This window comes from Hippopotamus amphibius, chromosome 1 (assembly GCF_030028045.1).
Source record: "Hippopotamus amphibius kiboko isolate mHipAmp2 chromosome 1, mHipAmp2.hap2, whole genome shotgun sequence".
NCBI classification, from domain to species: Eukaryota; Metazoa; Chordata; class Mammalia; order Artiodactyla; family Hippopotamidae; genus Hippopotamus; species Hippopotamus amphibius.
In genome coordinates this window covers 134,641,647-134,658,712 of record NC_080186.1, presented here as the reverse complement: position 1 = coordinate 134,658,712, position 17,066 = coordinate 134,641,647, and the positions used below count along the sequence as shown (strand labels likewise).

The window sequence follows — 17,066 nt, the reverse complement described above, 5'->3', positions numbered from 1 at the left end:
GCCATGGACTGGAAATCTCCAGTCTCCAATGAAGGTCCAAGGCCACAGAGATCCTCCTGAAATCCAATCTCAGGAACTGAGGCTTACATGGGCAAAGTCCGAATACAGTACTAGGCAATGGAGAGCTACATGGAAGGCAGGATTGGGCAAGAAGCCAAGCTGCAAGGGTCAAGGCAGGGGCCAGGAGCCTCTCAAGCTCCAGGAGAGATACGCAAGATGCACAGGTCCATGGTCAAGCCCACAAACCTCAGATTAGAAGCGGACCATGGACAGACGATGCAGACAGACCTGAGCCAGGGCGTACACTAATTGAGGGCAGGGGAGTGAGGAGTGGGTATGCCGGGTAGTAGACAGGAACTAGGGAGGCCAAAAAGCTCAAGAGGGAGTCAAGGTGGGTGGTTAAATGTGCTGGCAGACTTCCAGGAACCACAAGGCACACCACTGCCAGAGAGCAGAATGAATCAGCAGTCAGGAACTGAGACTGGCATTTTGGACAAGTGAAGAGGAGTCTGGGGCCACGCAAGTAGTGATAAGACCATGAAAAGTGAAGTCACATTTACCCCGACCAGGATGCATCTTATATGCATCCTGTACCAGCAGGACCTGATCTCAGGGTGGCAGGAGCCCGGGATCATGGCCGAAAGAAGGTGAGGTTCCAGACTGGAACGGAAGGTGATCTCTGGCAAAAGCTAGGCAGATACTCATTGGGGGAAATACTGGTCAAGAAGCCTCATCAGAACTTCTTTCTTGGAGGGTTTATCCCCTCAAATCCAAAATTAAAAAATCATAATAATCAGCCACATAACCATGGTGATATTTTTCCTAAGACTGGATTCAGCCCTAAGCACCCTAAATGCCCCTGTTACATAAAACATCTTAAGCACAGCTCCTATCACTTTAAATGGGGCTCAGGCCCTCCTAGGTTCCATGCAACCATGAACTTCTGAGAATCTAAACCACATTCCTATTTCTACCCACGGGAACCCTATTCGTCCTCAAGCTCCAATTCAAACGTCACCTACTTGCCTAAGCTGGACAGGAGAGCTCTTCTGCCAGGTGTCCAGAACACAGCATTGGCGTTGCTCTTGGGATGACTTGCATCAAATTGGTTTTCGTTGATTCAACTGGATCTCATTGTTGTTGTTTTCTTCTGGTTGTCCTTTGAGAATTGAGTTTAGAAGACGGGGAAGGGGGCTGACTTAATTTAGGGTAGGAATGATATGACCAGTGGTGGGAGCGCAGACCAGAGACCAGCCTGCCTGCATAAACCCTGGCTCCACTCCTCCCACCCGGGGAAGTTACTTCGCCTCGCGGACTTTGTTTCCTTATCTGTAAAATGGGAACGCGATGAGTTCCTGTCTTGCATGACTGTTCAAAGATTGAATCCATGCAAGTAAAGAGTGAGAACAGCACCGGGCACAAAGAGGGGCTCCATGAATGGGAGCTGTCGTGGTGACGGTGACTGCTGTCGTCACTGTTATGATTTACAGAGATTTCAGGAGCGCCCGAAGCCCTCCGTCCTCTCTGCTTCATCCTCCATCACATTCATTCCAACCACTACTCAAGCAAATGAGCCCTGTGCCAGCGGGCGCCCCAGATGGTAAAGGAAATCACTTTGAGAAACTGAGGCTTCTCGGCTGAGCCATGCTGCTGAGAGAAGGGCCCAATTTCTCAGGCTAAACTATTTTGCAGGAGAGAATAACACACATATACACACCTATACACACACACACACACACACACACACACACACACACACACACACATACACACACATCCCATGCTGATGGGGTTTCTGGCACCAGCCTGACAGAACAAGGATGAAGCAAAGGGCTACAAGAAACTAAGAGTTTAGAGAAAATTCAACAAACAGGGGAATTCAACATTAATAGGAAATCATTCCAGAGAAAATACGAACAACAGAACCCCAGGGAAAGAAGATGCTACAGGCCAATAAGACCTCAACATTTTTATCTAGCCCGGCCAGAAAGAACAAGACAATGTATTTATGTAATCCGCACTCCAGATTATAGAAAAGAACTCTGTTGATTACACTGACAACCTGGATAAAGACCTGTAGGGCAAGCTCACTAAAACTGCAGAGGAAATGAGGAGAGGAGTGGTTAATATGCTAGAAGAGAAAGTCAAAACAGAAATGTTCCTGAAAAGCTGATGAAATGAAACTATTTGCCAAAAGTTAATTGGGACAAATGCAAAGTGTCGCACTTAGATGCCAAAAGTCAAGTGCACAAATGGGGGATGAGGGAAAATAGGATCAACAGCAGGGAGGGTTGGGCAGACGATGGGAATGCAGTGAAGAGTGGGGTCAAAATGAGCCAGCCCAGGGGCGGTGGCTGTCCAAAGTGAAGGGGTCCCTTTAGCAGGCACTGATGGAAGGTAAGATAGTGAGGGAGTGGAAGGTCTCATCCAAACGAATAAAAGGCAAAGAGGATTGGAATCTATTTAGAGGAGCATAACTAGGAATGCGGAGAGTGCCTGTCTCAAGTCTAACACACACAGAATAGTTGAGGTAATTATAAAAGTTTATGGGAGAAAAGAGAAGACTTGGGTAAGTGGGTGGTGAGAAACACAACAGCAATAAGGCGTTTGAAATCCTATCATTTGGGAAAAGGATTCTGCTTGCTCTGTGTAATAACAAGTAATGGGAGATAAGTTCCACCCCCAAACAAAGAAAAATTTCCTCTTAGGACTGCCTTTAAAAATGGAATAAATCGCCGGAGGAAGAACTGAGTGCCTCACCACTAAATGTAATCAAAGGAGGATGACCACTTTCCCCAAAATTACGTTGGCGGAAGATCAACCTATACATGGTTGACATGGACAAAAGGACCCCTTTCAACCTTGAAAATCTATATTTTTCTAAAACAGGTTTTATTTTGAGCATGCCCTGGAAGGAAGACTGCAGTCAGGAAGAATCATGGTAATCACGATAGGAATATTTATGCAGGGTGCACTATGATTCAGGCCATCTATATAGTCAATACTCACAGCATCCTAGGAAGGCGTGTTATTATTCCCATTTTCCATAGGAGGAAACTGAGGTCACCCAGTTAGTTAAATGGTAAACTGGGACTGGTGACCCAACTGGCTCTGGAATCCACACCTTTACCCACAAAATTATTCCTTTCCCACTTCCCAATTCACTCAATACTGAGGATTTTTAATCACACGCTCTTGACAATGTTTCCAAGGGGAATGGCTGTATCAGATACGACACTAGCAACAGAACCAGGAAGACCACAGAGAGCGGGGAGGAAAGCACAGCCCTTGGCAGACCAGCACTAGTTACAAACTATGAACTAGGTCTCCAAGCACAAGATTCCTATTATGAGTTCTTCCCACCTGGGTAAGATGGATTTAAATTGAAGACTGGAGAATAACCGACAATGGAGAGCCTTGAAAACTCAGGGCACCCTCTGATCTACTGTATCCAGTATTCGTGGTGGTTCAGAAAACCTCTCAGGAAAAACCATACTTTTGTTGTTGCTGTTGTTTTTGTTTTTTCCAGCAGTTCTAAAAAGGGTTAAGACCACCTTACATAATGAGGTTGGAGCATACTAGTAAATACAGCTGTTTCAAGTAAAAGCAGTAACAGAGGCAGACACGGGAAGTCAGTAAAAGGAGGTATTTAGGGAAAGACAGAAGGAACGAGCATTGAAAAAAAAAAGTCAGGGCCAAAAATTCCCCATGAAAATCCAACCCCCAAAATAAATAAATAAAATGCATTCCTTATTTAAATATACCGCAAAGCAGCACGCCCATGGAAAAGATATAAACCACTTCAACCGTAATCCCCTCTTTATGGAACACAGGCCAAGCTGGGCTTAGCTGGAGAGGAGAGGGAGGGACCCAGGCACGAGGCGATTGGGCACAGCCTACATGCAGGTGAGGAATTTGCCTTGACAGGCACACTTCGAGTGGGCATCTCAAAACTTCCAGCTGGATGGGACCCGAGATGAAGAAATGGAAATATCAGCTGTGGTCACTATCGTTAAAGAGTTTGTGGAGACCTCTGTGCCAGGTACTGTGTTAAGCACTTCTTGTAAGTTATTTCATGTCATCGTTCCCCAGAGGAACATTTACGCTGCGCCCTTTACAAGTGAGGAATGGTAGTTGGAAAAGCAACGTGCTGGGCACTGGGCTGAGTGCATCACATGCATTGCCTCGGGCCACATTCACAGCATCCCCACGGGGCCAGTGCGATTATCATCACTGTATTACGGGCATGGAAATATGGTACAAAGGGGTTAAACAAGCAGCCCAGGGGAGTGGAGTGACCTGCCCCAGGTGCAACAGCACAGATGTAACAGAGCCAGAATTCAAACCAGAGCTTAGGCCTGAACCAGGAGGCATGGGGCTCGAAACCGTCTTGCACAACCCACTCCGGTGCAAAAGATCCCACAGCTCTGGGACCCACTGTTCTCACTTTCAGGGAAGAACTCAGTGACAACAAACAGGACTGGAGAGAAACAAAATGACAATCAAAGTGGCAAAAATGCAGAAATAAACAAGGCCCCAGCTCCTCAGCAAAAGCAAAACTTAATAGCAAACCTACAAATACATCGATTAATACAAGCCAAGTAGCAATCAGAAGCCACAGAGAGTGCAGGATAAGGCTGATGAGCTGCTGATTAGCAAGTCCTATGGTTTAAGCGTTCAGGATTTCCAGCTCTTTTCATGGGCATGTGCACAGTAGGAGTTTTGCAAGGTTGCTAAGCAATGCCTGGCAACCAGACTCCAGAGTGGGTCACTCATTATGAGTCCTTGGTAACTCTAGTAAGGCAGTAATTTTAGTTTCATGAAAGCCAAATTTTAGAAGCCCTTAATAACTCATATAATAGGTTACTAGTAAGTAGCCCTGAGCCATACAAAAAAAAAAAGCAAATCTATAACTGCCCAGCTTTCACTTGTAAAAGCTAAAGAAAGACTTGTACTTTTGAGATTCACCATTAATTTATTTAACACATACTCATTGAAAACCTACTATGTGCCAGACACTGTTCTATGCTATGGAAAAGAGGCCCCTGACAGTTCACCAGTGAACTATGGACTATATATGAAAAACTACAGACTGTACTAGAATTCTACTTTTAGGAAAATGAGGCCCAGAGAGGTAAAGCAATCTATTCAGAGTTGCACAGCACACTGGAGGCGGTTATGTTCAGCTGCTCATGTCCAGCCCAGTAGGCTCGGCAGGAGAACACTGCTTCCCTGAAAGGCCACGTCCCCATGGTTGGTCCAGAGAGGCCCCACAATCTACCAGCTTGCCCCTGGTCCTCTGAGCTAGCCCCGAGGGCTAAGGGTACCAGGATGCAGGGCTGGGCTGTTGAGCATCTTGGAAAGTCTCCCACTTGACCTCAGGACCTCTGTGGTCAAGGAAGGGAAAGCCTATGACATGGTGTTGGTTTTTATTGGACCCAACCACCGGCGAAGCTTGCCGTCATCTGGAGTGATGGAGAAAATTAAGTTACCACATTCTCGCGTTTCAGCCTTTAGCCCATATTCCTTCGCAAACAGGAAATGTTTATTTAAATACAGCAGTCTCCAGCATGTTCCAGAGCCAAGTGAAAAACCAAAGATGTCCACTCTTGCCCCACTCCACTGTTCAGGCCACCACCTCGCTGCGGGTGAGAAGTGGGCCTCCGCCTGCCTTTAGGCAGCACGGGGAGAAGAGGCCCTGCGTGAGAGTTCATTTTCATCTGTCTCCTCTTTTTCCAGGCCGAGATTGTGGTTGGAGAAGAATTACATCTGTGGGCTCCTTTTGTACTCAGAAGGGTAAACGCAACATCTGTTTACTCTGTGCTCCATGGTAAATGTTTTGTTTCAGGCACCACCATTCACTTCCTCTCCCCTTGTCCTCTATCTCTGCTCCATGGATAATAAATTACACTGAATTCTTCTCTGCGTTTATTTAGCTTTCTTGTGGGTGTCACCTCCTCACTGAGCGAAAAAAAAATTTTTGTCAGTAGTTTATAAACGACAGAGAGTTTCTCTGTGTGATGTGCTGACATTATGGGGAATATGCTAGAACACAGACCCCTAGCTCTGATACCAGCTTAATTACGAACAATTTAACAGGCCCCATTCCAGACCTGAAGCAAAGTCCAAATGGTGACCACATTGTCCTCAGGCACGCTTCCCTTAATGGCGTGCCACGGGTGGACGAGGTCTCAGAAGGCAGCCACACCAGAGCATCAACAACCCCCCCCACACACACACACCCCTCCTCATAAAAGCCTCTTTGGGAGATAGAATAGCAGCAACAGAGAAGGGAGAAAACGCTTCCTCTTTGTTATAATACACAATGTAAACATTCAAGATCAGAAAATGGACTTTAGGAAGGTCCCGAGCATCTGATGGCAGTGCTGACAAAACTTAGCCACGTGAAAAAAATGAGCCCGAAGACGTTTAAAGGGCTCACTAAAGGAAAGTTCCTTGTTCTATCCTTTGCTTACATTCTTCAAGCTGGATTGCTGGGTTTCTTCTGCATATGCCATGATTTTATATACAGTTACTGGAACGCAGAGGACGCTCAAGTCATGTTTGTTGAATGAACGAAGGGCGGAATGAATGAAAAATTCCTCCCTCAAGAAATCCTTAGCATGGCTCCGAAATGCCACGCCCCCCACCAAGAGTTTGCAGAATGGAAACGTTACATGTGAGTTGACTGAGAGGGGGTGTGGGATGATGGACTACTGGGGACTACTGGGAGGCTGCACCTCATCCCTGCAGTAACCCTGACCCAGCCTCCTTGTAAAGGCTGCCCCCCGCCCCATCCTGGGGAGGCAAGAGACTAGAATGAGAAGCCAGCTTGGCAGCCTCAACACCCCAAGACACCTCAACCAAAGAGACATCAGTGACCAAGGCAGATGAGACTCAGATATTCCGAAGCACCTCCTGCTCCACCAATGCCTGCTGGTGGCCATGATGGCAAGAGGCCTATGGGAATGTCCAGGACTCCAGTCTCTACCCAGTTTCTTCAGTGATAGAACAGATGGGCAGCCCCCAGCTGCCTGGGTCTCCTGGGAGCCGTAGCATGGTGGCATGCTGGCTGCAATGCTGGGCATGCTGGCTGCAATGCTGGGCCTGCAGCTTTGGAAGACTTCCTACATGCTAGAAGGAGAGGGGCCCACTCTCCTTGGTGTCTCAAACATGCAACATGATTCTGAATATCGAAGAGAAGTAGACTCAAGACTCCAGCAGGAGAGCTAATGTCAAAGCAAGTCGAATGTTTGCAGGGTGTACCTGAAGCAGCAGCACTAGCTACCTATTCTAAGACCCCAGCCCACAGAGAACGCTCCGCTCCCGGGACCATCTATTTATAGATCTTGGCCCAAGCTGACCCTTGTTCCAAGGATGTCCAGCAGAGTGATAGGGGGTGTTGACTTTGGAGCCAGACATGCTCAAATTCAAACACAACTAGCTACTACATGACCTTGAGCAAACGACAAAAAGGCTTAACTGTAAAGTGAAATAATAAGCATTACCTTTGTCACTAATAAGACTGTTGTAAAGATTCAATAAGATAACACATGTAAACAAACTGAGGCACAGAAAGCATTCATTAAACATTAGCTACAGTTATTATTTCACTAACTCACGAGGTTGGCCCTGGTGTGAGGAGGGAGGGGAGTTTATAAGTTATAGGTTTCCAAAAATACCACTAAAACAAGTTCTTCAGTGGTATAGTAGTAGAAATGTCTGAATTAAGTTGTGGAAACCTGGATTCTGGGCCATTTACCGCCACTGACTTGCTGTGTGACCTTAGGCAAGCCATTTCACATTTCCCAGCCTCGTTTTCTACACGTATTCATGAAGGTTCAGCTCTAACCCTCTAGAATTGTATGGTTCAACCCCACAGAATAATCACTGCACTTGAAAAAAAAAAAGTATCTTGAGCCAAAGGAAAGCTCCAGGAAAAAGGAAGGCAGTTCTATTGAGTCTCCGCTCAGGGACACATAAAGAGTAAGCGGACGAGACGTGAAGTGACAGGAGGTGATTAACAGGAATAACACACTCTAGGACAATTCATCTTAGTCTCTTGCCACTCTCCTCCAGACTCAAGTCAAGAAGGTAGAATCTGGAAGACGCATGCACCTACTCTAAGACATGTGGGGAAGGGGGCAGCAGGAGAGCAAGGCATGCAGAAATCTACCAGCTAGAGCAGATCCTCACCCACTTCTGGGCTGTGTTCCCAGTCCAGTTCCAACCCCCTCCACCATTTCTCCCTCCTTCCCCACTCCCCAACTGCAGGCTAGGAAGAGCCCACCCCAGAGTCCAAGTTTTGAAATTGGTCCGAGGATCAAAATGATAAATGTTTCCAAAACGTTGACATATGAAAAGTAAATATTTGGTTGCACAATTGGGGTTAAAACGAGGGTCAATCCACCCCACTCTCCAAGCGCCTCTCCTTTTGCTGCCAAGCCCAGGATCCGAGGCTGAGTGCGGTTTGTAAGATTATAGCGCTCGGTCTCATTTAAAGGGCTGTCAGCATTTCCATTCTCCGGCCCGTTTGGGGAGGCATTTATAACCCAGCCATAAAAAATTCACCCGGGCTGCAACTTGGCATCTCCGAGGCTGCGCTCCAGGCAGGGCGGGTTTTGCAAGCACCCACTCTGAATTGGTTCGGTTCCTCAGAAGTTAGACCTTCAGACACACTCTCAACTTTCCTCGCAAGGGCAGCCAGAGAGCGGCTGGCCCATTCCGATCTCCAAGCCGGTCAGTCTCCCGGGCCCTCTCTCCTGTCTCCGTGCCCTGACGCCCCATCACCCTTCAGCTTTCTCCTTCGCCCCCACTTTAATAAGCGCGGATCCCTTACCCTCACCCTAAGACCTCCCTGGCTGCAGTGTCATCTCCTCTCCTCGCCTTCTGCCAGCATTCTCCTTGGAAGCTGTCAGCTGGCCCTGCGTCTGGAACCCTCAGCCCTGGAGAGACACTGCTCCCTGCTCATCACAGGGGGCCTCAAGACCTCTCTCCCCAGACCTGCCCAAAGCCACAGACCCCCAATTCAGAGAGTGAAGGACTCGATCCGGGAGAGGGTGAAGGCAGAGACTGCAACCAGTGAGGCCAAGGGGAAAGGAAGGATCTGGCGCCTGGGGGCCCCTCGGTGGGACCCAGGTGGGTGGCCCGGGTGAGGCAGGGCGGGGCGGGGGTACTCACAGGCGCTCGGCGTTGCGGGGGATGCCCCGGGGAACTGCCCGGAGGCCCAGCCCGTGGCAGTCCACGCTGGCGGCGGAGCAGGTACACTTGGTGGGGCAGGCGGCAGCGGGGGGCCCGCGGAGAACACTCGCCAGCGCCAAGGCCAGCACCAGGCGGGCGCGCATCGCGGCGCCGGCCCCCGTCCGCCCGGGGGCCATAGTGTGCAGGGGCCCGCGCCCGGAGGAGGCTGCCTCGGCGGGGCAAGACGCGCGGAGCCCGCGGAGGTGCGCTGGGAGCACGGGCGGCCTGGGGAGCGGGCGGCGGAGTTGGCGCGGAGGAGGAGCGAGCTCGGCGCTCAGGCGCACGGGGCGCGGGCGGAGCGGGGCGCGCCGGGCGGCGGCGGCAGCGGCGGCAGCAGCTCCATCGGCGGGGCCGGCGCTGCCCCGCTGAGCATCGCTCGGAGTGCCCAGGTGCCGAGCGCCCCCTGGCCCCCCTGGCCCGCGGCCCGGGGCGCGGGCCGGGTTGGGGTCCTGGGGCGAGCGCAGTGGGGCACGGCGCCCGGGGAGGTCCGCCTTGGGGCTGGGCTCGGGAGCGCGGCGGCGGCGGCTTGGGGCACGGGGCGGCCGGGTGAGCTGGCCTGCGCTCGCTCTCTCCATTCACTGAGCAGGGCAGACACCGGAGACGCGGGGCCCACCCCTCCCGCCCCCCCAAAAACGCCAGCTCCGCCTCCCATTGGCTGCGCCGCGCGTCATGTCGACTAAGTTGGGAACTTTGCTGGAGCAACCGAGAGCTGGAAGGGAGGAGGCAGCGGAGGCGGCAGAGGGAACCGGGAGGAAGAGGGGCTCGCTCGGAGCCCCAGCAGGGCCCCAGAGTCGAGGCTCGTTCACTCTAGGGAGCCAAGGACTGATCAGGCTGGTGGCAGTTTTTCTTTATTCTGGCACTGAGCTAGGCATGCTGCTCATATTCTTTCCTTCTGTCCCAACACCGGCCCGCAAGGGGGCATTTGAGTACCCCGACTTTATTGATTAAAATTCAAAGCCTAGAGAAGTGCAGTAACTTGCCTGATGTGACACAGCCACTACGGATCCCAGACCGCGGCCCTCTGATTCACCCATGCTTTACTTCACAGCCCATCAAAGCTGTAGCCCTACCTCATCTACAAAGATCCTCAAAGGTCCTACCTCATCTTGGCAAGGACCCACTTCTTCCTGAAGGACCTACTTACTGTATTGACACTACTGCACCCTGCGGTCACAAGTGTCGCAGAAAGTGGCCATCTTCACAGATATAGAGAGCAAACGTATGGACACCAAGGGGGTAAAGCGAGTGAGGGGGGCATGGACTGGGAGATTGGGGTTGACATATACATGCTAATATGTATCAAATAGATAGCTAATGTAAAATTTATTAAAATAAGGAAAAGAAAAGAAAATGGTCGTCAGCGTTGTTCAGGTCGCTGCTGGTAAACCCTACCCAGAGGCCTGTCCTTCTTTGCCCAGCCCCAATGCCTGCGGTGCTGCTAAAAGTAGTGATGGCAGGGCCTTGGACCCCTGGTTTGACAATGCCAGGCTCCTAGTCCTTGAGCTTCTGCTCCCTGTTGAGATGACTCTGGGTGAATCATGTCACCTCTGAGCTTTGGTTTGCTGTCTGGGCCCACCTCACTGGGTTGTTTGGGGCATCAAAGAAGAGAAAGTGTTTTTTTCCGAAAGAGTCATTCGCATGCAAGACATCCTTTCTGCCCCCAATGCCTTCCTCTTCCAGTGCCCCATTGAAATTGGCCAGGTCTGAGTTTTTCCAGATGCCGTGGGGAGGGGGCATGTGTTAGAGGCTCCATAAATACTTGTAGGAATCATTTTGTTTGTTTGTTTGGAGGGAGAGGGCAGGAACTGGAGGAAGTATTGCCCAGACTTCCTTGAGGTCTGCTCACAATGGAAAAAAATGAATGAGCCCTGCATACACACACACACACACACACACACACACACGCACCCCCATCACACACAGCCACTTGTGCATTAACATGCTTACACACTCACACTTATCCACATTCACACTCAATCACATATAACACGTGCACGCGCGTGCTTACATGCACACTCACACACACAGTCGACAACAACTACACTCCTGAGAGTTCTTCCTTTTCTTTCACATAAAGGCTGTTCTGATTCCTTCTACTTCATTTTCCTTCAAGGGAACTTTCAACTGCTTGGACCACATCCTGTGAATATATAGTAGAGGTGCAGATTTTATTTTATTGTACTTAGCAGGTTTTCAAAGTTTTAGCTCCAGGCACCCAATTGTACGTACATGTACACACACATACACACTCGCACACACTTCAGCCCCTCCATCATTCATAAACACATTAGGTGCAATTTACTGCTGTTATTCTTGGGAGCAGCTTTCAGTACAGATGCTGTTGTCATCGCCCTCTGGTGGCTATAGAGGGTCTAGGGGTGACTTCAGCATTTAAGAACTCTAAGCATCCCTTCCTCTGAAGCTTTCCTCCAAACCTTGAACCAATTTAGTACCAGGACTGAGGCAGATGAGAGAACTGGGCAAAGGCCCAAGGGCACAAGCGTCTCAGACTGTCTGGAGCAGAAAAGAGTGGGGTTTTCTTTGTTTTCCCAAATGCACACTAGAGCATGTTTTGCAATCCCTTCAGGCACGGCCTGGGTCTGGGCTCTAAGTACAGTATATGTGTGTATGTGTTTGCGTGTTGGGGTGGGGTGAGGTGTTTTCCATTTAAGCTGCTGGGAGGGGGCTTCATGAGCCTGACTAGACCTTTAAGTGACTTCACAGGCATTCAAGCTTGCTTTCCTCTGGGCGAGCCACCTTAGAACAGAGCCCACAGTCAATCAACCCCAAGGAAGGGGCAAGTGGAAGAAACAGGAGGTGCACAGGACACTGGTTGCCCAGAATCATGGAGTGTTTGGACTGGAAAAACCTTAGACATCACCTGATCCAGCACTCTGCAAGTGTGTTCTAGTTCCACATGTTTCTTTGGGGGGGGGGGGGGGGGAGCTTCCTCGGGCAAAATAGAGTAAGAAATGCTGTTCACCTTCACCTCTCCTGGTGATTGCATCACAGATAAGTGCATTTAAGAGTCCAAAAATAAACTGGCGTAAAGTTTGTTTAATTCAGTTTCCCAGTATCACTGGCCCTTTTACATGTATACTTAATACTCTTGGAATTTTTGGAGAACCCCCAATTCAAACCCTATATTTTATAACATGGAAACTAAGTCTCAGAGAGGGGAGGGCACTGGTGCAAGGTCACCCAGCTAATGGATGAGAGAGCCAGAGCTAGAACCCAGGGCTCTCCATGCCTAACGTGGGGCTCCATCCACTTCCCCACTTCACTGATTCCAAGGAATCTGCAGAATGTGTCAGCCTCCCCATGGGAGAATTACTCTCCCTGGAGAGGTCTAAGTCCTTATAAGGTCAGAATGTTGGGTAGGACTTTTATGTATAAGTTCCAGAGACAGCTTTTATACTCTGTGTCATGATTTGAACTCTACACAAGTGTCTGGGATTTTTGGATTTTTTTCCAAATTAAAAAAAAAATCTTCCTTTATTTTCCATAGACTTCTCAAAAGCAAACAACCCACCCATTCCCCCAGGAAAAGCCACCTCAGACTTTCTCCTCTACCTGTTTTCTGTTTCTCAGTGTAAAGCCTCACCATTCACATGGCTGGGGTAATCACTTGGGGTTTTCTGGTTGCAGCAATAAGTAACTGAAGTAAAAAAAAAAAATGTCTTTTTAAGAAGGCTTTTGGGTAGCAAAAAATTTAAGGAAAAAAATAAATAGGGAGGTTTCGGACTTTCTAGGTGGCACAGTGGTTAAGAATCCACCTGCCAATGCAGGGGACACGGGTTCGAGCCCTGCTCTGGGAAGATTCCACATACCATGGAGCAACTAAGCCCATGCGCCACAGCTATTGAGCCTGTACTCTAGAGCCCACGAACCACAACTATTGAGCCCATGTGCTGCAACTACTGAAGCCCATGCGCTTAAAGCCTGTGCTCCGCAACAAGAGAAGCCACTACAGTGAGGAGCCTGCACACCAAAATGAAGAGTAGCTCCCGCTCACAGCAACTAAAGAAAGCCCACGTGCAGCAATGAAGACCCAATGCAGCCAATAAATAAATAAATTTATATAAAAAAAAGATGAATAGGGAAGTTTCAAAAAAGACAAGAACCAAGGCAGGATCTAGGTGCCAAGCCTAAGATTTCCAAATACCTAGGAGGAAAAGACTGGTTGGGCTACTTACATCACATGATAACTTTCTTGGCCAGAGAAGACAAGAGCCCACAGGTGACAGTTCTTTGCAGACTACACTCAGCAGGACAGGTAGGAGAGGTGTTCTCAAAGAAAAATCAGGGAGCTGTTAGCTAAAATTAGGGGGGAGGCATAAGAGTACCAAAGCACCTTCCTTCTGTCTCACACCACAGCCATTCAGCTTCTGAGTACTGCTAACTCTTCCCCATGATTATTTTCTGAATGTGCCCCCTCTTCATCTTTGGTCCTCCTGCCATTGTTCAGATCCTGTTTTCGTATGTGGCCCCCACATTAATCCTCTAACTGTGCTTGTTTTGCTCCACCAATCCATCTTTTGCTCTGACGATCAAGGTACCTTTCTGCAAAGCAGATCTGACAGTGCCATCATGAACACAGAAACAGATTTCTGTCATTACCGCCTCATCTCTCACCTCTCTCCCACAACCTCTCAACATCCCTCCTGGAATATCCTTTCCTATCTGACTCCCCAGAGTCAGTTTAGCTGTCAGTTTCTGTAGGAAACCTTTCTACGCCAGACTATTAGATTCTCAAGGGCAGTCACCATATATAATCCATTTGTTACAACATTTTATTATAAAAATTTTCAAACATTCAGAGACGTCTAATCCATTTTTGTATGCTTGATGCCCAGAGGTACAAATAAATCTTTGATGATTGGTGAATGAATAAATGAACGAATCCATGAATGAATGATCTTCCCAATCAACTAGCATATTTGATATTCTTCTGTTGTAGTTTTACTTATTTTGATCAACGTTGCTTGATCTTTGGGGAAGGAAGAGGTTACATTCTTCCAGAATTTCTGGGAGGGTTTTTTGCTAACTATACATATTCTCCTTCATTCTGATACATTTTCTCCTGCCCCACTGAAACTGAGCATTGATGCTGGTCATTCTCTAATGGACTGCCCAGATCACAGTTTGCCCTCTGTCACCCGGTTCTATCCCCAGGTAAGCTGCCCTTAACGGACTGTATCACCTGCACTCCCTTGGGTCTGGTCATGTGGGCAACTAGCAGGATATCAGAGAACTGGAGGAGGGAGCCCAGGGCTTCCTCCACAAGGGCTTCATTTTGGCAGTGGCTGCCTTCTTCTACTGAAGGTCACAATTCATGTCCTCCAGACCTGTCCTCCAACTTCTAGTCCCATCCTCTTGCCTCTTTGGGGGTAGGAGTAAGAACAGCTTTCTGCTGTGCTAAACCTGGCAGTCCCCATCCCCGTTGATTCCTCAACCTTTGCCTCATCTTTCTAAATAGTTCCCTTACTAAACTTTCTTCAGTTACTCCTTTGAGTTGTGTCATCCGTTTCCTAACAGGGACCCTGAAACAACACAGTGCTCACTGAGCCAGTAAAGCAGATCTCTAAGGAGTAGTTGAACATGGAGGGGAGGGAGAGAGGATGAAAACTCCAATTTGAGATTAAGACTGTGATCCCTATTAAATGCCCCTGGCAGAGAGAACAACGCATGTATGTGAATTTTAGGTCATTTCTGGAGAACAGAGTTGAGGGAAAGGTACCACCAATCAGACCAGTTTTTTTAATGCAAAGGCTTCTTTCTCTCTCCTCTGAGAAAGAATGAACAATAAAGGTTTATTGACAGTTAATCTGTTGAGCCTCCCCAAGGAGGAGAATCCACTCTGACTAGATAAATATTTGATGAATGAATACCTAATTTAAAGATAATCTATCTTGGAGAAGAAAATAAAGAAACAGAACTTTCCAAAATCCAGGTACACCTGTAGTGAACAACTGTTACTTTTTACTCCAACTATTGTGATTGTGGTTCAGGACCTTCTTGTTCCTATATAATTTTGTTTTCCTAAGACTGATTTTTTAGGGGTTCAGCACATGACTGAAATGAGCAAATCAGTCTTGCCTAAGATTTTTCTAACTGGAACTGGAGAAAGAGATCTAGTCCCTCTGTGACTACAAAGCTGGAACACGGAGGAACATGAATGAGTGGTCATATTTTCAGCTGTGTGACTCAAGCTGGTATAATGGAATGAATTTGAACCATTTTCCAGAAGTGTGAGTAGCATCTGGCTTAATTAAAGCAATCAAACAACCAGTTTTGGGACCTTCATATATGCCCAGGAGAAAACACACCCCACAGCTGCCAACAATCCAATTAGGAAGACAAAACTAAAATCTATGAAAGAAGAGAAAAGATATCACATATAATTAAATGCTAATTGACACGGGTCACATAGTAATTGCTATGAAAATTCTAAAGTGGAAAAAGTCACTTCAAGCTGAATTGGAAGGGCTGAGGAATAACATTTGGCTTTTGAAGGGTGCATAGATATGATGGAATCAATGGGAGGGAAAGGGGTCTTTGCACTGAGGGAAGCAAAGGCAAGGAGGCAGGAATAGAATGGTGTATGGGGTTGGGGAGAGGGCTTTAGGAATGTGGTGTATGAGAGTTTGGGGGCAGATTTCTATTGATCTGAGAGTGAATTTGAGAGAAAGAGCTTTGATGCCTGATTTGCCCTTGGAGGTGGCTTGCTCACCTTGCCGTAGAAGTTGGAGGGCTCTGTGTAGAGACTGACTCTGACCTTGAGAGATGATACAGATTGGAATCCCCAGAAGGGAACCATTAATGTACCCCCACAGCAACTCTGCCCTAGTCTGAGTGGCCAGATGATCTGGTGCGCTTTGTTTCCCTAAACTGGTGCACCTAGATGGTGACTCAGCCAGATGTGGGATCAGCCAGGGTGATGACCTGAGAGGCCTGGCAGACAGGTGAATGCAATCACATGCCTCTCCAAGCTGTATAATGAAGACTTGTCTCATATTTGAGCAAAGCAAGAACTGTCACTGGGGAAATGGCTCTCCAATTTGAGGAGTATTAATCACCTAATTAACCAGAACACCTGCTCATAAAACTCATCCCACCCAGGGAACCAAATTAAACAAAGCGTGAGGATGTGCTGCACAAACTTGGCGGTGGCATCTGCATCTTTGGCTGGCCTCCTCGGGCACTGAGGCTCACAAAACTCTCCAGCCAGCTGTTGGTTTTGACAGAAACTTTTAGAATATCAGCCTTGTTTAGCAAGCAGTAATTAGTGCAAACTCAGAGGAACTCCTCTTGCAACTTACCTGGAATCATGGATGTCCCTGATGTGCTGGGTGCTATTCTGAGTATTTTGCATATATTAACTCTATAATCCTCATGGTAACCAGTTGAAGTCCTCTGTTGTAGTACAGGCTGGCTCCATGCTTGCAGATCCAGTTTCTTCTTCCTGGGCACACAGGAAGACTACATTTCCCAGCTTCCTTTGCAGTTACATGGGGGCCATGTGCCTCATTCTGACCAATAGTGTGTGTGCAGAATTGATGTATACCACTTCCAGACTTGGTCTTTGAAACCTCTTACATAACCAGGCAAGACTTCCCTCTTTGACGTTTGGCTGGATAAATAGAGAGGATCCAGTGAAGGATCTCAAAGTGTCACTGAGAGAGTGGTAGAGCCACAAAAAGGAAGACACTGAAATCCCTGAATTATCACATAGAGGCAGTGGTCAAACACTCAATCTGTGACATAAGAAAAACCTAAACCTCCAATGAGATTTTGAAGTTGTTTATTATATTGGCATTAATTAC

General features: G+C 48.1%; 1 protein-coding gene across 1 annotated transcript in view; it reads right to left on the bottom strand.

The window, feature by feature from the left end:
- SLIT3 (slit guidance ligand 3) overlaps nt 1-9,487 on the bottom strand; it is a 616,264-nt gene extending 606,777 nt beyond the window's left edge. The window contains exon 1 of the mRNA XM_057729448.1: nt 9,181-9,487. Coding sequence (XP_057585431.1) covers nt 9,181-9,377 — 197 coding nt within the window. The 5' untranslated portion in view covers nt 9,378-9,487. The remainder of the gene's footprint in view (nt 1-9,180) is intronic.
- Nucleotides 9,488-17,066: the final 7,579 nt, after the last annotated feature.